Source organism: Drosophila rhopaloa, unplaced genomic scaffold (assembly GCF_018152115.1).
Source record: "Drosophila rhopaloa isolate 14029-0021.01 unplaced genomic scaffold, ASM1815211v1 contig_177, whole genome shotgun sequence".
Lineage (NCBI taxonomy): Eukaryota > Metazoa > Arthropoda > Insecta > Diptera > Drosophilidae > Drosophila > Drosophila rhopaloa.
This window is the reverse complement of record NW_025335058.1, coordinates 201,029-222,231: the sequence shown is the minus strand read 5'-3', so window position 1 is coordinate 222,231 and position 21,203 is coordinate 201,029. Positions and strand designations below refer to the sequence as shown.

General features: G+C 39.5%; 2 protein-coding genes across 3 annotated transcripts in view; one reads left to right on the top strand and one right to left on the bottom strand.

The window, feature by feature from the left end:
* Nucleotides 1–21,203, bottom strand: part of LOC108041322 (calcium/calmodulin-dependent protein kinase kinase 2) — a 268,166-nt gene that overhangs the window by 192,406 nt on the left and 54,557 nt on the right. The window lies entirely within an intron of this gene.
* LOC108042341 lies at nt 10,357–21,200 on the top strand. Its single transcript, XM_017120565.2, has 2 exons — nt 10,357–17,326; nt 17,638–21,200. The coding sequence occupies exons 1-2, from the start codon at nt 16,212–16,214 to the stop codon at nt 17,870–17,872; spliced, it is 1,350 nt and encodes a 449-aa protein (XP_016976054.2). The 5' UTR covers nt 10,357–16,211; the 3' UTR covers nt 17,873–21,200.

Genomic DNA, 21,203 nt, shown 5'->3' with positions numbered 1-21,203 from the left:
ACTCATATGGACAATAGTCATGTGCCATAGAGGGTGTTGTGTTGAAACAATATACGAAGTATTGCAACCATACATCCCAATCGGTTTTATCAACTGAGATGTATGAGCGGATGAACTCATTAAATGTTCTGTGGCTTCGCTCCACGGTTTCTACAGTCTGGTGATGATGTGCTGTTGAAGTTATGTTTTTGATATTTAAGTTTTTGCATAAATCTTCAATTATCGAATTTTTGTATTCTGTTCCCATGTCCGTAATGAACGTCTTCATTGGACCGTACTTCAGAATAAAATCTTCGAATATAGCTTTTGCTACTGTTTTTGCACTTTTGTTCTGGATTGGTATGGCTACAAGGTACTTAGTTAAATCGCAAATTAGCGTTACTATGTATTCATTTCCTTGTTCAGATTTAGGTAGTGGACCGATCGTATCCACAATTACCCTGTCGAAAGCCGTTTGTGGCGTTTCGGTGATAGTTAATGGGGTCTTTGTATGTTTTGTTGTCTTTGCTTTTTGGCATTTAGGACATTTTCTTATATATTTTGTTATATCTTTGGTCATGTTTTTCCAATAATAATGCCGTTTTATTTTTGCTAATGTCCTAGCTATGCCTGTATGACCTCCTTGTATTGGATCATCATGGAATGTAAACAGTAATGCTTCTTTTTCTTTATCATTATTTGATAATTGGGTCACCGGCTTGAGTAGCGCTACTCTTAATGATTGTAATTTTTTATTGCCCATAATTTTAAAAGATTCCATTGAAATGGTTTCAAAGATCTTTTCGCTCGGTGCCACTTTGAGTTGGCTGATATTAAGTATACCGGCTTCTTTTTCAAGCCTTTGAAAGAACTGACCTAAGTCGAGAATTTCATTGGTGTACAAATCGCTAACATCAATTCTTGCTATAACCTTTTTTCCATGCTTTAGTAAGCAAAGTGAATCAGTTATTCGCAAGGTCACTACTTTTCGTACCTCGTCATTAACAATGACTTCGTATACGTTGGGCTGAGAAGCTTTATTTAGAATATGCCTAGGCAAATCTATTTTTTCTTTTTCTGTTCCTGCGCAGGAATTTTTCTGTTTACTTTGATTTCTGGTAGTGACTTTCAGAATTTTATTATTTGTCTGGATATTTTTTAAATCCGTTATTGTTATTCTTGATAGCGCGTCGGCTATTTGGTTGTCTTTTCCCTTAAGATATTCCACAGTAAAATCATATTCTTCCAAGTCTAATCTCATTCGTGTTAATTTCGAACTTGGATTTGTCATTGAAAATAGATAGGTTAATGGCCTATGGTCTGTTTTGACTGTGAAATGTTTTCCATAAATATATGGTCGAAAATGGTTTATTGCCCAGTGGATAGCTGCTAGCTCTTGTTCTGTTGTATTTTTATGACTTTCTCCTTTCGTAAAGGATCTTGATGCATAGGCTACTGGTAGCTGAATGTTATTGTAATCTTGAGCAAGAACAGCTCCACATGCTTGTTTGCTTGCATCTGTTGTTATGCAAAATTCTTTATTAAAATCGGGATATTGCAATAATGTGGGTTTCATCAATTGGGTTTTTAGGTATTCCAATGCGTTTTGACATTTATCTGTCCATTCAAATTTAACATTCTTTTTACATAATCTAGTTATGTGACGTGAGTAATCGGAAAAATTTTTAATAAAACGTCTGTAGTAATTGCAAAATGCAACGAATCTTCTAGCGCTGTCTGCGTCCGTTGGGACTGGGTATTTTTCTATTACTTCGTATTTTTTACTATCTGGTAAAATACCTTTGTCAGTACACTTGTGTCCAAGAAAGGTCACTTCGTGTCTGAAAAATGTGCACTTCTCTGGGTGCAGTTTAAGATTGTTTTTTCTACAAAGATCAAAAACGTTTGTAAGATTTTTAATCATGTGTTTTTCTGAACAACCGATGACAATTAGGTCATCCATATACAAGAATGCCTGAGAAGGTTCGATACCTGAAAATGCAATTGTCATCATTCTTTGGAAAGAATTTGGCGCTATTTTTAAACCATAAGGTAATCGTGTAAAACGATAGGAGCCATTGCTCGTGGAAAAGGACGTTATATTTCTAGACGTATCTTCGAGTTCTATTTGATGAAATCCTGACATTAGATCTAGAATGAGAAGTATTTAGCTCTACCTAATTGGTCAAGAATATCGTCTATTCTTGGTAGTGGAAATTTATCTGATAAAATTTTTTTGTTAATTTGGCGGTAATCAATTACTAAACGCCATCTTTTTGTATCGCAATTTGGTAATGATTTTTTCGGAACTATTAATAATGGACTGTTGTATTCTGAAACTGATGGTTCTATTATTTTATCTTTAATTAGTTTTTCTACTTGTTTTTCTACTTCTTCTTTTTGACTGTGGGGGATTCTGTAATTCTTTATGTATACTGGTTCATCATCTTTCATTCTTAGTTTTTGTTTATAGAAATTATTAGTTGATATCGGTTCGGTTTCTATTCCGAATATATCTGTGTATTTGGTGCATAATTCTTTAAGTATTTCTTTAAATTGAGGCGGGAAATTTTTGTTAAGTTTTTCTAAGATTTCTTCTTTATTTGTATTTTTATTGGATTTAATTATATCGTAATTATCCAATGGTTCGACTTTAAGTGTATTTAATTGAAGAATTGCTGTTTTATTTGTTGTATTTAGAATTCGGACAAAAGTGTTTTTAGAATCTGCAATGGTATTGCCAATGAATACTCCATTTTGGATTTCTTGGTTTGGTATTACTATATACCTGGTTTCTGAATTTATAGTTATTTTTCGGACGACTTCAGATCTAGCTGGTAAAATTGTCGAATTATTTTCGAGTGTATGATTTATCGGAATATTAATCGGATTATAGAGGTTATCTGGTCTCAGTATGAGCCAATCGTTTTCTGGTTTTAAGTCTATTTGACAATTGTATTTTTTCATAAAATCTATGCCTATGATTCCATCACATGGAATAGGAAAATTTGATGTTACTAAATGAAAAGTATGTGGTATAGCATAGTTGCTTGAAAGAAGTTCTATTGATACTAATCCCTTTGAGTTGGTTGTTCCTTCACCAACACCTGATATTTGGGTAATATTTTTATAATCAACATTGTTAAACGAGTCCGAAGTTTCTTTTATTAATGATATATCTGCACCTGTATCAACTAGTAATGTATATAATTTATTTGTGCATTCATTTTTGAGAGAAACGAAAAGATTGAAATTAAGATTGATAGTATGAACCGTATTCTTTACTATGTTTTTTATCTTAAGGGTCTTTATTGGTTTTCCGACGTGGTTTGTACCTGTCGGACATTATTATTATTCTGTCCGTTGGTGTTCGTATTTGCGTTGTTGGTGTTTCCACCACGGTTGTTTCCTCTATAATAACCACGACCTCTATAATTGTTGTTGGTCTGATTATTATAGTTTTGGTTATAACCGTTATTTTGGTTATAGCCATTATATTGGTAATATCCGTTATTCTGATAATTACCTCGGTTATTGCCCCTACCGCGGTAATTATTTCTGAAGTTGTTACCGCGATAGTTGTTTCCTCTTTTTGTATACAGTATTGAATTTGCATTGCCTGTCATTTCAGTACTGCATTGTATGTACTTAGTGACGGCTTCATTCATAGTTGTGAAGTTGCCTGCCTCTAAAATTGTTTTTATGCGGCCATGCTCACAATTTTTAACCATTGTGGTAATGGCTTCTTTTGTGCTGAATTTGTCAGCGTGTTCGGCTGGTAGGCCTTCGTCAATGTACGAGGCTTCAAGGAGCTTTCGTAAGTTGTCTATTTCTGATGTAAATTTCTCAGCTGTTTTGCCTTTTTGGCTTGTTTTCGCCATTTTCGCTTTGACTACATCGGATGTTTCACCGACTATAGTGTCTTGCAATTTCTTTATTATTGAATTTATTGTTGTTTCATTCTGTACTTTGTACAGTGTAGATCCTATTATTTTGGATTTAATGACATCTACAGCCAAATCTTCGAATGTGCCTTTAGTTAAGTTAACCAACTTCAAGGCTGTTATGAATCTTTGAAGATGTATCTTTTGCCCGTTAAATTCCGGGATTGCATTCGAGATATCTTTTATATATGCCCTTTGGGCTGCTGGATCTGCCATTATGTTTTCTTTTGTGTCTGGCACGCTTACATCTGATTCTATATATTCTTCTTCTTCTGCTTCTGTTACTGTTATAACTGCAGGAATTGTTAGATCATGTAGATCTTTTTCTTTTATTTCGATTCCTTCGCTCGAATCGGAATCTTCATTTTCTGTTACTTCTATGTCTTGATCTATTGTCAAAGGTGTATTTAAAATTGTCGGTATCGATATATTTAAATTATACCTATTTTTAACAGTTATTAGATTTGAACGTAATTTGATCAAAAATTTAGATAATTTTGACCAATTCGTTTTATTTATCGCTGCCCTATTTTCATGTACTAAAGTTCTTGCAGTATTGAAAGAATCTACAAGAATCTTTGCATGTTTATTAATAGTGTCTTCATGTATTGGCCTATTTTGGCTTATACATTTGTAAGACTTGTCAAATGTGTCCTTTAATTCTCGCATGTGGAGAGTTAATTGCTCCCATTCCATACTAAGGACTTATTTTTTTTGTATTAGTTGTGCATAATTTTTAGTACAATTATATGTCCTAGGACTGGGTGTATGTCTACTTCAGAAAATACTTTACAGTGTCTTACTGTAGACAGTACTATTGCTTTTTGCGTACCGCTGCAATGAAAAAGCGGGGAAAAAGCTAGGTCGTACCTATTCATATATTCGTCTTCAAAATCTGAAATTGATAGAGCCTCTCCTCTGTTTCTTAGTATGGCTAATACCCTATTCTCAAAATTTGGTTGATTGGATAGAGTAATTCTTATGCAATCTGTGGTATTCATTTTGTATGTTAATATATTTTATTTTTATTTTTATTTCAAAATTTCAATTCTCTTATTTTGGTATGTCATTGCATACATTTACAAATTTTTGACTTTAATTTTTATTTTGAACATATTTTTATAATAATTGTTTGTGCTTTATAAATTTAAATCTTATCCAGATCGTTGGCCTGGCTTCTATTTATAGCTCTTTTTGATACACACTTATTGTGGTACATATAGGCTTTATACAAAATGTATGCACTCATTATAAAAACAATTATTGATAATAATATGTTTGTTAAATCGGTATCAATAGTTTTTGATTCGATTTTATTAATTACATTAGCAGTGGAGTCCACTGTTTTAGTATCAATTAAACCCATTTTGGGTATTATTTCTGTAACGCTTTCAAAATCTGTTTTAGATATTGCGTTACTTTTCATAACAAAAAATGTTCATTCATATTTAAATATTTTCTTTTTATTTTGATATCTTTTAATTTTTCTTATGGCACGTATACTCGCAAGCTGTATTTTCGAAAGGCCCTTTACAATCTGCAGGGCACTTAGGTTTTCTAGCCTCCTTCATATCATTTTTATTTTTGTAGGCATCTAATTCCCTATACGTGTTCTCTAATTCTTTCTTAATTTCTACATTTTCATCCCAGGATACTGGGGTAGATTTTTCAGCATATAGCTGCCTATTTAATTCTTTTATTTTTAAATTCAGGAAGTTCTTCTGACCTCCTCTCCTTTTTCTCTTATTATTTTTTTTTTTGTCTTAGGCATTTATTTAATTATGTATTTAATTAATTAATTAAAAAAATTTTTTTTGTTTAAATTTTGTGGTATGTGTATAAAATTGTTACATGTATCCCTACCTAGGTAAAAAAAAAATTAAGACCCGCAGCTAGAAATTGCCTGGTCTGTACAATTATTGTTAATTATAAGTTTTTGCATCGCAGATGCATATAAAATAATAAAAAAAAATTTAAGATGTGCACTCTTGGAAGCGCTGTCGGTTCAATTCTCCAGGGTCGCTGATGCTCCTTCGCTGGCGTAAGGGGCGGCCTACCCCTCACACTTGTTGTCTCAGCTGCTGATGTCCTGGGCCTATGGGCTCAGGCGGTACCGGTGCCGGTCATCGCACAGGTTTTTCCGCAGGTGCCTTCGCACCTTGGCGTTCCAGTCGCCCAGCGCAGTCGTCTTAGGGCACACTTTGTTTCTTCTTGGAAACTGCTTTGGAGGTGGAGGTGTTAATTTTCTTTTGTCGTCATTAATTTTCTTAATCACTGAGTGAGCTGGAGTTATTGGCTTTTTATTTACAAAACTTGAATTAAGAAAATCAAGTTCTTTTGTAATTTTTTTTTGGGCTGTTGCCCAGGGCGGTGCTGGTTTGTTTTTATATAATAGCCACTTTTATTTTGATATCTTTTAATTTTTCTTATGGCACGTATACTCGCAAGCTGTATTTTCGAAAGGCCCTTTACAATCTGCAGGGCACTTAGGTTTTCTAGCCTCCTTCATATCATTTTTATTTTTATATTTTTTAGTTTGGTTTGCATGTCTCTACGTTTTGCCATAACTCCATCTCTACTCACTCAGATTTATATTTCCAGTTGCAGTTGTTCCTTCCTAGGTCCTCCAGGACCAGTGTCACGGTCGCCATGTTATATTATTGCCATCATATTTTTATAATAATTAATAGTCACTTTGTTTTACTTTTCCATGGGCAGATCTTTATTATTGAATTGTCCAATTGATAATGAATTTCAGTTAGCTATTTGCGGCTGCGCTGCCTGCAAACATTGGCAGCGGCCGTCATATATATCGAAGTATATGCTCGCAATTGTATTTGTGCTGGTAGCACTGAGAGCGCGAGGGAAGTTGTACATGCATGCCTTGTATGTGTCTGCACTCAGGCCATGGGAATATGCTGACACTAGCACTTCCCATAACTTGGGCTCTGAGGCACATTCATATTTCGGCTGGCCGCAAAAGTTTAGCGGCCGGCGCTTTTGTATTTGTTTAGGTACACTGTAATACAATGTTGGTGTCGGTACAGTGGGTACTCGCTACAATGATACATGCATACTACAGGACAGACCCTATGACTCGACCAACCACTGAACGTGGAATCGTATAACGATCAAATATTTACTTAATCTAAGCTTCCAACAAACTAGAAGACAGCTTAGCGAGCAAATTACTACAGACCATTTAAATGACGAAGAAAAGCAAGGGTTGCTTAAAATTTGAGAACATTTTCAAGACTTATTTTACGACGATGCAACACCTCTTACATTCTCCAACACGATCAAGCATTCCATCCCGAATGCTGAAAATATCCCCATCACGTAAAAGCGAACAGATATCCCTTCATACATAAAGAGGACGTCCGGAAAAAATATCTAAAATTATCGATCAGAATATAATAAGAAACCGTCGTTTTCCTTGGGGCCCTCCTGTTTGGATGGTCCCTAAAAAAAACGAACTCTCCTGACCAAAAAAAAATGGAGACAAAACCGACAAAACCGTCACGGATAGGTACCCTATCCCTAATATTATATTAACAACATTCTCGACAACATTGGCCGGGCAAAATACTTTTCCAATATGGACTTAGCTAGCGGGTTCCACCAAATCCAGATCGGTCCCAGGGACATGGCCAAAACGGCTTTTTCGGTAGGGATCGGACACTATGAATTCACAAGAATCCCGTTTGGTCTAAAAAACGTAACAGCTGCATTCCAGAGGGTTATGGACAATGTAATAGGATAACTAGTATTAGACATCTGCCTGGGCTATATTGATGACATAATTATATTCTCTGCCTCTCTTCAGAAGCACTTAATGGGCATAAAATCGGTATTTCAGAGATTACGTCAAGCTAATTTAAAAATCCAAATTACCAAATCAAATTTCTTGATTAAGGAAATCTACTTTTTGGAACAAGTGATAACCCAAGACGGTATCAAACCAAACCCCTTCAAAATAGCAGCAGTCAAAATTTCCCATGTCCCAAAATGACGTAATAGCCCTGTTGGGCTATTATAGAAAATTCATCAAAGACTTTGCAAGAACAACAAAACCTATTTTCCGACAACTTAGATGTGGCAAATCCGTCATCATAGACTCAGAATTTACAGAGGCATTTGAGATTTGCAAAACCCTGTAACAAACAACACGATTTTACAACATCCAAACTTTAAAAAAACCATTTACCCTCACTACGGACGCAAGTAACTTTGCTATAGAAGCCGTTCTCTCTCAAGGTCTGACAGACCAATCTGTTTCGCAAGTAGAACCTTAAACTAGACAGAAACCCGCTATTCCTCAATAGAGAAAGAGATGAAAGCTTTAATTTGGGCGGTTTAGTATTTTCGCCCATATCTGAATGGCAACAGATTAAAAATTATCACCGACCAAAAGTCTTTAGTATGGTTGCAAAACTTTAAGGGCCAAAACCCAACACTGCTCCGATGGAAACTCACCCTTACGATACATTGAGTAGAATTGAGCCAAACACCTACCGACCAGACCCTTACCCTATATCAAAAATTATCCCAGGTACAGCAAAGATTAAATTCTTTACTTCCCGACAATGGGAGTAGTAGGCCCAGAAAGGGTTTAATTACGGGGTAGGCCACGTGGTAAAATAGTTTCGGGAAATATGGACGCCAACGACGAGGCGAAAATAAACAAAGTCCTAAAACGCTTACGTGAAAATTCCAAACTAAATAATATTTTTCAGAATGAAACACTTGTAAGATTTGAAGAAATCTAAATATATAATCAAGGAACAAGAACTTATAACCAACTTTATGAATTCCTATCAAATTAAAAATTTTTAAACAATTGGATGAGGAGTATAAAAACATTCAGCTTTATTATTACTATACAACCACCTAAATACAATAATATTGCGGAAAGCCTACTTTTCACCAAATAAAAATTAGTCCCAAAATACTTACTAAATTCAGTTGAAATGGAAAGAATAAAAATTTTACTAGCAGACCAAGAAGTAGAAGTTTAGTTGGAACATGAATTATATAATGTACTCTCATTAGAATACACCTAACAAAACACTCATATTTAACATAAAAGTTCCGATTCTGTCTCATCAATTTTACAATTACAATCAACAATTGTACCACCTTATTGCATTACCAATTAAAAAAACGATGAATGTAAGCCCACCAAATGTTATAATTAAGAATGATGTAGAAATCAATATTATAGATACACCTTGTATAAAAGAGCGTAGTACATATGTTTGCGAAACTCCTTTGACACCGAATAACACCGAAAGCCTCTACAACCTTCTGGACGACAAGTAAGCAACCTGCAGCACAATAGAAAGTGAACACCAACCACAAATCTTCGTTCCGATAAAGGGAATGCTGGTTATCCTCAACGTGGAGAACTTGAACATCTCTTCCAACTGCAACTCGAGCAAGATCTTTTGCTCATAAAATATGACAACTGTTCTATCTCCGCTAATAGGACCAAATATTTAAAGCCCGACAATACAATAATTGATGACCTTGAAGTAAACCTCTCCACATACGAACCCATAAACCTCCAGGTACTGCACCTCAGCAACCTAGAAAATGGATTGGCAGTTACCAACATGGAGGAAAGTGCCACAACTCACCTGCCAATCATATATATACTCGTCGCATTGTCAATCCTGATTACAACTGTCGCCTGGACCTTTAAAGAAAGTGAGGTAATTTTTTCACCACTCATAGTGGACCTTATTGCCACTCCCGCCATACCTTCATTATGCCCATCGTTCCAAGCTATGGGGGGAGGAGTTACCGCCGATGTCTTATTTATGACATCACCTTCACCCAAACCCTTGGGCAATGTACCACTAACGGCGATGCCTGTTATCGGATATCGGACCGCCACAGGCATCCGGCTGAAAATGCTGACCTAGGGGGTTTCGCAACACAGCTTATGTACACTACTCAAAAGCAAGCCTTCTTTTGTATTATAAACTTAAATGAAAACAAGAGAGAACGCTATAGTCGGGTGCCCCGACTATCAGATACCCGTTGCACAGGTAAAGGGAGTGCGAGGGAGATGGAGATAGAAACTTTGATCACGCATAACTTTTTAACGAATGGTCCGATTTGAAAAATTTCTTCTACATTTCGATAGGTATCGATAAACACAATAAAACTGCATTTTTACTTTTCCGAAATATTTAAATTTTTAAAATCGTATATAAGCGATTGTGGGCGTTAAAGGGGGCGTGGCACCTTTTTGAAACAAACTTGCGCTGCGTAGGAACTCCTAGAATCTGCATGCAAAATGCCAATCTTCTAGCTTTTATAGTTTCCGAGATCTCAGCGTTCATACGGACGGACAGACGGACATGGCTATATCGACTCGGCTAGTGACCCTGATCAAGAATATATATACTTTATAGGGTCGGAAACGCTTCCTTCTAGCTGTTACATACTTTTGCACGAATACAATATACCCTTTTACTCTACGAGTAACGGGTATAATCAGTCTTATAACGATACTCGCGACATACAGTAAATAAAAAAATATATGCCGCAGTGTAAAGGAGCTACATAAGGGCTGAGAGAAGTAAAATAAAATCCTTATTAGAGGTTTTATATTTGTTATATAAACCCTACGACAGTACTCTGCCGAATGAACGCACTGTAGGGGAGAACACGCCAATGCCCAAGCGTATCTTAAACCAATGAACAGCATAAAAGCAAATCTACTGCTGCCGCGATCGAGAACGAAAACGACACAGACGGTGGTGACGGTGTGCGTGTGTATGTGAACGCGGCTAGCGGCTCAACTCCTACGCAAATGCAAATGCAAACGGAGAATAATGCACTAATAAATAAATTAAAATAAATTAAATATTCTAATAAACTTTAACCAAAACCCTACATTTTCCATATTTTGCAAGTGTAAATTAAATGAAAAGAAGTTAAAAACATTACCGTGCCAAAATGCCGCAACTTGGTGAAATTATAGCCGGAATATTTTCTAAACTTTTACGTGGTGCCACATAACTAAGTCGATATAAAATTAATAATCGGATAAAAACTATGCTTACATGCTGAAATTTTATTCGAGTTAAATTTTATTTTAGTCGAGTCGCAAATACACCTATTTTGTGACGCAGAGTGGTCAATATCAGTTTAGGAAGGTCCCGTTTGGAATGTCGAATTCGCCCGGAGTTTTTCAGCGTCATATCAATGCTATTTTTCGACCTCTAACTCAGAGAGGCATCGCGTTGCACTAAATCGACGATTATCGCTTCGAGCGACGAAAGGGAGGCATTGTTGAACCTTAAAGAAATCATCAAAACATGTGAAGAGTATGGCCTAGAGTTCATACCCAATTATGCCAGAATTGCGTAACCACATGGAAGTTACAGCACACTGGGCGGATTTGTATCAATTTAAATTTTGAGAAAATGTTTAGCAGCTTGGTCTTGCGGTTGAGTCACAAAGTCAAAATCTAGCAATGTAAAGCTCAAATACTATACAAAATTATTGAGACCAAAAGTGTGGGCGTGTAATCTAAAAACGTCTCCTTCTGATAATTTGGCCAGATCAATCCCCAGATATACCCGTTATCCAAAATTTTAAGTCGTAATTTTAAAATATCGTTTGAGAGTATATTTTTCCAAATAAGGGAGAGGGGAAACTAAAACCCACAAGCTACATAAAATACTGGTGGTTGTTGAACATAAGGATGGTAACACCTTTAAAATCTGTTGGAATAAGCTGAGAAAATAATTTTTAACATTAACGTTATTTTGATAACCATTTCAGCTTAGTTTTGATAGGCTTTTAAAGTTATGGATGTTTCTTGTTTAAAATATGCTGTGAGCCGCTGTATGTATTTTGCTGTACTATATCAGACTGATCTGACTGCTGCGTCTTTAAATTTAAGATAACTAGAAGAGCTGCCGTATTTTTCATCCTAGGGAGAAATACTAATTTAGAAACACGTGGCTCATCATGCTACGGCCTCGATATGAAAGTGAAGTCAGCAAGCACATTCAAATATGTTTTAGCTCATGAGATGTTCCGCTCACAGAAGGACACTTTTGTGTCAGTCATTCGCTAACTACTTTGATCGGACACTTTTAGAATAATGTCACTAGAATCCATACTAAGTACCAAAGATGCCCCAGGGGATTCTTGGGGGCACCACCTATCGTCAATGGACGGAGTCACTGCCAGGGCGGACTACGACCAGTTCATCTTTTGCAAAGGAGCTATTAGGCGACCATCATGCGCTGCTTAGTGCTTACATTTATTTTTATAACAATTCATGTTTTTAAATAAGATATTTAAGCATTTTGCTGTTTTAGACATACTCTGGCTGATTGTGCAAAACAGCTACCCGGGTCTGGACTGCAAGGACGCCTTTGAAATAGAAATATGGCCTCGGAAAAGTGTTTCATTTTGCCAGACGCAACTTAAGAGACACCACCTTTTATCCTGCTGGAGCTACAAGACAGTATTAGTGGATGGGTAGTTCAAAAAAAATCTGTTTTCTTAATTCAGCTAAGCCAAATTTATCAATGCAAACCCTGAGTTACGAAAAATCAGACTCAAGCTCGCGAAATCGCAGAGACAGGCAAAAGGCACAATAACTATGTTACAAACTAGTTACTTATTATTTAATTTATAAACGCCACACCGGCCGGACCCCATGCAGGGCCTGTGGCAGTATAGAGGCGTGGCTGCTAGACCCTTATTGCAGCGACAAAACTGCCCAGGACGAACCTGGTCCCGTTTTGAGGTCTGCGCTATGTTTTGCCTCAGCCACACAAATCGGATGGCACCACATCGGTGCGTGTTCTTCCTTACCGGAACGAAATCACCGAGGGAATCAGGATTGCTGCTTGTGACTACAGCCGATCCTTAGGGTGTTTCTCCCCCAGAGTTTGCTTAGTGTAGCGCTTATGGGTTGCTTCGCTTGGACTTAGCCCTAGGTTCGCCAATTATTGTCGGCGGCGATAATCTCCAAAAGTCAAAGATTATGTCAAGGCGAGAGTAAATAAGAAATGTTAATCCTAATTTAAATTCCCGGGCACTTTTAAAGTAATTAAATTCTCTTTAGCTATCCCTGACCTAAGCAAAGACATTCGCCATTTTTTCCAATACAAAAATTCCAATATCTAAAGTCGTTTTTAGCAGGCTTTACGCTCCGACTGATTATTCATTTGCCTATCATGAAGGCAGCATCGGCACGCTTGGTAGAGCGCTACTATTGGCCTTGTCAATTCCTCAATTTGTTATTAAAATCCTTCATGAATTTAACCGTGTCCAAGGCTGCAAATGTGGGGATTCCACGAAAGATTTCTAATGGTGCTAGCGATATTTGTTTTTTTTTTTTTTAATAAAAATCGTTTAACTGGACGCGATTCGGAGTCTTTTAAAATGGAAGACTTATTCGGATATCTGAAAACTCGCTGAGAGATGTTGAAGCTTAACCAACAGGAGCTGCATGATCATTTTGATTAGCTGGACAAAGCTTTAAATGTAGAAAATACAGATTAGATGAGCACACACTAATCGATTGCGGGTACTTCCTTGGACATTTTGTCCAAGTGAACCGATTATGCTGTATAATCCATGCTGCAGCTAGCTTAAGGAATTTTACAACCCAGCTAAACCAAACCGCGCTCAATAATTGGCCCAGAATGGCACCGACCTTGGGAAATGCAGTCACAAATCGGCAGAAAGCATTGTGACGACCCAGCGTCACAAATAATCGCGCACTTTCAAAACGCGCGCCCAAAACGATAAACCTGGCCACACTAACTCCACCGATACATCGATAGTCGACTACCATCGCTATATTCGTGACCCGATAACGAGTTATCGATATCGGGATTCTCGACATCGACCGCTCTGGGTACTGGGTACACTCAACGGGGCCTATATAAGCAGACGCAAGACCCCAGATGAGTCACTTGCGTTCCGACGATCTTCGAGGAAACATCAGCAACAAGGAGAAATATCCGGGTAAGTGTTCTGGTAGATAGTCTTGGTATTAGTAGTGGATCCGTAAGAACTCGGTTTTTAAATCCGTTCTACGACCTGGTGAGGATCACTGGCGTCCCGGTGTGGTTTCCTAAAAAATTAGACCAGACCCAGTCGTGATCACTGAGGTTTTCCCGGTTTTCGTAATACAGGCCCACCTCAGTGAGTTCCCCCAGACGTCACGTTTCCGGCTCCCGACCCGGAAACGAAACGGATGTAGAAACGGCAGTTCGAACATAACGATCCCCGGCAGATCGAAACTAACGATGTCTTACATTCCCGAATCCCACTAGAAATCCAAGTAGATCTCTCCCAACGACCCAGAACACTACGAACCCGACGTACGCACGACGAAGCAGTCCACTTCTCGGCCCTTCCGCAGCGCCAACGCGACTCCTCGGACCTTCCGGGTCGGCCGGGTCACGACAAAAAGCAGTTCATCACTCGGCCCTTCCGCAGCGCCGAAGCTCGCACACCGTATCACAACAGCAAGCAGTTCACCAATCGGCCCTTCCGAAGCGCCGAATCGACAAAGCAAGCAGTCCCGACTCATCTATACACAACGTGTATCAACATATATTATACGAGTACTTCGAAATACACGTCTCCTTTATAGTTCTATCCCTCTGTGTCATTATTGGGGAAAGGGAGGTAAATCGATCTATAGAGGAAAATATAAATATCTGTCACGAACCCTGACCACGGCGAGCTATACCGTCTCCCAAAACAGGGTCTTTACAGTGGCGCCCGAACAGATTAAAAACAAACAGATAGAAACCTCAAAATACCAACAAAGATCGTTTACCCTCTCCCTCAACACAGCACGGATTAATAATGGCAGACAAGCTGACTCGAAGCTGGATCAGCAATTGCAACAAGGCCCAACTGGAAATCTATCTGAGGGAATTCGACGTCAAGTCAGAAACGCGGTGCGAAGACATGCGGAAAAAAATGTCGGAGTTAATCAAGAGCGGTGCCCACAGCGAAGAAACCACCAAACGTCTCCAAGACCTAGCACAGAAGCACGCGAGAACCCCATCACCAGCACCCGCCGGAATGGAGGAAAACCAGAACTTGCTACAGATACCAGACAAGCAAGAAACAAGCAACGGAAAACCGGTACCCGAGCCCAGAAAGATCGACAAAGTGGCCACAATGGGAGTAATACGAAGCTGGGGAGAATTTTATGACGGCACGGGCGACCTGACAGAATTAATTTGTAGAACGGAAGAGCTAGCAAGTGCCTATGGGATAGAGCTCGACCACGCAGCAGGAGCTATGGTAATTTTGCTAAGAGACTGTGCCCTGGACTGGTGGCACACCCATCCTACCCCAATGCCATCGTGGGACAACTTCAAAAAGAATTCCTGGAACACTACAGACCAGCGAACCACGAAGAGAGAGCGATGGAAAACATAACACGCAGGCACCAGGGTACAAACGAGCTAGCAAAGGACTACGCGCGGGAACTCCGGAAGACTATGAGATTTTCCACACTCACGGAAGAAAAAAAACTAGAGAGGGTTTACCGGAACAGTCGAGTGGAATTTAAAAAGTATGCTAAACGGGGAGAATGCCGATCCCTAGCAGAATACCTGCAGTTAGCAAAAGAATTCTAGGCCCTCCAGCCACAGAAACGCACAACACAACAAACACCGGAAAATCACTGGACACAACAGCACCGACCGGGAAATTTCGAGAGACAACAGCAAATATCTGGAAATTTCGAGAGACAACAGCAAACATTTGGAAATTTCGGGAGACAAACAAGAAACCAATGGAGACCCCAGGACCCACCACAAGCACTGAACGGAGGAATCAAAAGATCATTCAGCATGAAAAATAGATGTTCAAGGTGCAAAGGAGAGGGACACATAGGAAAGCAGTGCAACAACACACCAAGAATACATTGCTGGGTATGCGGACATGATGGAATACGCACGATCCATTGCTGTCGCCGGTTCAAAACGGCGGGAAACGCCAGAGGCCCATGGGATCAGAGCGGGCACCCAGGGCAAACACCACACACGCAACAGCAATAAACTTCAACGGCCGACGACTACTTGCACAAGTTAATATAGGCAACACAGGAGTTCGCGGGGCCATAGACACGGGAGCCACAAGAAGTTTCATCGCCAGGAAACTAGCCAACAACATGGGATAAGGAAGCAAGTAACCAAAGCCATTAGACTAGCAGACGGGACAAACAGAACGGTCACAGAGGCACTGGAAGTACCAATACATCTCGGGAACCAAACAAGCATGACGACGCTGCTAATCTTCGAAGAGGTAATCGGCGACCTTCTACTGGGGATAGACTTCTTGGAACAATGTAACGCGACACTACGATGCGGAGGCATCACAGCAAGAATAAACATGAACAGAAGAAACAATAACAGAAACAAAAAACAGAAGAGCAACGGCATCGGATCACTAGCGACAGGCGATCTATCCAGAATGCCAGAAGAAGAAGCTCACGGAGCCGAGGTCGAAGAAGACATCTGGATTAAACAGAAACTCCTAGACTTGGATAGAAATCCCGAAACATGGCCAGATTACGCGATAATCAACGGAAAACTATACAGACATCTACCGTCATGGGCCACAGACAAGGACACACAGCCATGGAAACTATGCGTTGCGAAAAGCCAAAGAGCACGAGTACTGCGAGAAAACCACAGCGAAGCAACAGCAGGACACCTAGGGGTCAGAAAAACAAAAAACCGGATGAAGGCGACACCAACAACCAAGGAAACGACCACAGCAACAACACGGCAAACGAAGGCGACACCAAAAACCAAGGAAACAACCGCAGCAACAACACGGCAAAGAATGGCAACAACAACAACCAAGGAAACGACACGGCAAACAACGGACAACGAAGCACGACCCCCCATGCCCAGGACAACAACCGGCACAAAAAGGCACGAGTTAGCGGATTTTCAACGGCCACGGACGAAATGGGTAACCCCGCGGCGGCTCTCTTCCCTCGACCATACCGGAATAAAACCGATCAACCTATCTGAGGAATGTGAGGAAGAGTGGGATCCAAAACCGCGGGGATACAATGACCACAAGAAAAGGGTAGAAGAAGCGGTCGTCCGTCTAAAGGCAACCTGGCGCAGCGGCACTTTCAAAACGCGCGCCCAAAACGATAAACCTGGCCACACTAACTCCACCGATACATCGATAGTCGACTACCATCGCTACATTCGTGACCCGATAACGAGTTATCGATATCGGGATTCTCGACATCGACCGCTCTGGGTACTGGGTACACTCAACGGGGCCTATATAAGCAGAAGCAAGACCCCAGATGAGTCACTTGCGTTCCGACGATCTTCGAGGAAACATCAGCAACAAGGAGAAATATCCGGGTAAGTGTTCTGGTAGATAGTCTTGGTATTAGTAGTGGATCCGTAAGAACTCGGTTTTTAAATCCGTTCTACGACCTGGTGAGGATCACTGGCGTCCCGGTGTGGTTTCCTAAAAAATTAGACCAGACCCAGTCGTGATCACTGAGGTTTTCCCGGTTTTCGTAATACAGGCCCACCTCAGTGAGTTCCCCCAGACGTCACGTTTCCGGCTCCCGACCCGGAAACGAAACGGATGTAGAAACGGCAGTTCGAACATAACGATCCCCGGCAGATCGAAACTAACGATGTCTTACATTCACGAATCCCACTAGAAATCCAAGTAGATCTCTCCCAACGACCCAGAACACTACGAACCCGACGTACGCACGACGAAGCAGTCCACTTCTCGGCCCTTCCGCAGCGCCGACGCGACTTCTCGGCCCTTCCGCAGCGCCGAAGCGACTTCTCGGCCCATCCGCAGCGCCGAAGCCCGCAGCAAGCAGTTCATACCTTGGCCCTTCCGTAGCGACGGGTCACGACAATAAGCAGTTCATCAATAAAAAGTAACTATAAGCATTTTCAGTATCTTAGGTAAAGGTTCAGAGGAAGTGTACACACTTACGGTTGAAGTGGATGGCATCAAATTTGATGCACCATGTGACACGGGTGCACCTTGTAACCTGATCCCTGTAGATCTATTTCGAGAAATGAAAAGGCCCAAGTTAAAATCTTGCGAAACACCATATGTAAATTATAATGGTGACCCGATAAGGATTCTGGGTGAGTTTGTTGCACAAATTAAATTCAAAGACACCTATGCCAGTTCTATTTTTGTCACGACAGTCTAAAAATATGCCTCTATTAGGGAGATACTTTTTACGAGCATTCAACTTCGAATTATGTTAAGTCAATGCCATAGAGAGCAGTGAAAGCACTAAAACGCTAGTAGATCAAATTCAAAACGAGTTTTCAGATGAATTAGGAGCGTATCACGGTGAAACGGTCAAACTTCGACTTTCGGAAGAAGCTAAACCTATCTTTCACAAGCCGCGACCCTTACCAATCATGTGGAAGTCAAAGGTAGAGCAAATGATAAGAAAGCTGGTAGACCAAGGCATGCTTGAGCAAGTATATAGTTCAGATTGGGGGACCCCTCTTGTTCCCATACTGAAACCTAATGGTGAATTAAGGGTTTGCGCAGACTACAAAGTTACCATTAATAAATATCTTAATGAGTTTAGGTACCCGCTTCCAAGAATTGACGAGATATTCGCTGCATTACAGGGAGGCCAACGTTTTACAAAGCTGGATTTATCTCAAGCATACAATCAGTTATTACTTGATCAGGAGTCTCAGTCATTATGCACGTGGAGCACACATGTAGGAATCTTTAAGGTCAAAAGATTGCCATTTGGAATCAAAACTGCAGCATCCATATTCCAAAAGACAATGGAATCATTGCTTCGAAACATTCCTTATGTTGTCGTTTATCAAGATGACAAACCCATCACTGGTTTAGATTTGAAATCTCATGTGGACACATTAAGAAAGGTTTTAGGAAAGCTTAAGTCAGCAGGGTTACACTTAAATAAAGAAAAGTGAATGTTTTTCAAAAACAAAATAACATATTTAGGGTTCAATATTGACAAGGACGGTCTCAGCAAAAACAAGGAACGAGTTTCGTGTGTGCTGAACGCACCAAATCCAAGAAACATTTCTGAAGTTCGTGCATTCACCGGAATGGTAAACTACTATTCCACGTTCATAGATAGATTTTCCGAGAAAATGGATCCGATTTATCAGCTTCTCAGAAAAGGTGTAGAGTTTGAATGGACGAATCAATGTCAAAATGCCTATCAACAGATTAAAGAAGATGTTGCATCTGATCATGTGTTGGTACACTTAGACATAAATTGGAAATAGTTTTAATCACAGATGCGTGTAATACAGCAGTAGCAAGTATTCTTTCACACAAGTTCGTAGATGGTTATTTAAAACCAATAGCTTTCGTTTCGCGAGACCTTCAGTCGAGTGAACGACATTACAGCACTATGGAAAGGGAGGCGTTAGCAATTGTCTTTTCCGTTAACAAACTTCACCAGTATCTACTGGGCAACAGGTTTACGTTGCGTACTGATCACAAGCCTCTACTTAATCTAAGTGTAAAGGATTGCCTGTAATGGAGTCAGCTCGAATACAAAGATGGGCTTAAAATTTATCAGGGTTTGATTATAGTGTAGAATATGTGAAGGGATCAGTGAATGTGGCAGACAGTTTATCGAGAATTCCGCAAGTCCCATTACCACAGACTGAAGAGTGCAGTTATGTGAGTTTCGTAACTCAACATAATCATTTAAATTTAAATTTTCAATGCATAGCCCGACTGTCCCGTCGTGATTCTACATTGTCAAAAGTAATAAAGGCAATAGAACATGGGACCATTCAATCCTTGGTCAGGAGATGAAACAAGAGTTTCATCCCTTCATTCAGAAACACACAGAGCTATCAATTGAATACGGCTGTTTAATGTGGGGATATCGTACCATTGTACCCAAGAAACTTTATAAGGGAGTTTTTGAATCTTTACATAGATCGCATTTAGGCATTATTAAAACCAAAGCATTGGCCAGAAACTACGTATGGTGGTCTGGGTTAGACAAGGACATAGAGTACATGATTAGCAAATGCGATCCATGTCAAAAACTCATGGATAGTCCCAGCAAAAGCGTTTTAATTCCATGGAGCCCTGAAGACTCAGTATGGAAACGAATTCATGTCGACTTTGCTGGGCCTATCAAAAATCATTACTTCATGGTTGTGGTCGACTCGTATTCGAAGTTGTAATCACAAAACAAATAACAAGTAACTTTACAGTGGAAAAGTTAAGAAAAATGTTTTGTAGGTATGGATTAATAGATGTCTTAGTCACTTGTAACGGGCGTCAATTTACATCGCAGGAGTTTAAAACTTTCATGGAAATAAATGGAATAAAACTGGTTTTAACCGCTCCAGGTCATCCTGCCACGAACGGACAGGCAGAGATTTTCGTTAAGGTCTTAAAAAAATCCATTCTAGCAACACTCGATAAGGAATGTCACGGAAGTTCAGAAACCATTACAAACAGATTCTTAGCAGACTACCGAAATTTACCTCATTGTACAACGGGAGAAACCCCAGCAAAGCTTTTCTTTGGTAGAAGTCTAAAAACTAAATTTGATCTCATGAGTCAGTCAGTTCAAGAATTTTAAAACACCAAAAAAAAAGCATAAAAAATTATAAAGGGTAGCGTCTAGAATCATTCAATCAGGGACAAAAAGTATACATTCGGGATTACACGAATCCAAATAAGGCATCTTTGTCACAGGCAACAATAGAAAAGAGTTTAGGATCCCGAACATATTAGTGCAACATTGCTCACAACCACAGAATCATAAAGCGGCAAACTGATCAAATCCGTGGATAACACAAAACGGATGGAAAATACGGATCAGGTTCAAGAATGTGCACAAGTGTGGAATAATGCTGATACACAAAATGAGGAATCCGAAGTATGTGTAGATTCTTCCTCTAGAAACCCAGTTAGGAGTATAACACCCAAAAGAACACTTAGACCCCGATTGGAGGGAAAGTTCGTTAAGCAATGAATTGAAATTGTAAGCATTGAAATTGTAAGCATTGAAATAGGGAATCATTAATGAATTTAACTTGTAAGCATTGAAAATATGAAGAAAACCTTTAGAACGGACATGTTATATAGCACACATTTAGTAAATATCGTCAGTTAAGCTTTTGATCCATGTCTTGGCCTGTGTAATCGATATAGGAGAACTTGGCACTAAACAGTGACGGCCACACTTTGAACAAAGCCATGCTGGAATACATTACAGTATCTATCCCA

Coding starts and splice junctions, on each gene's coding strand:
- LOC108042341 (XM_017120565.2), top strand. CDS start 16,212: ATGACGACGCTGCTAATCTTCGAAGAGGTAATCGGCGACCTTCTACTG. Junction 17,327..17,637: donor CAACAAGGAGAAATATCCGG/GTAAGTGTTCTG, acceptor GAATCCCACTAG/AAATCCAAGTAGATCTCTCC.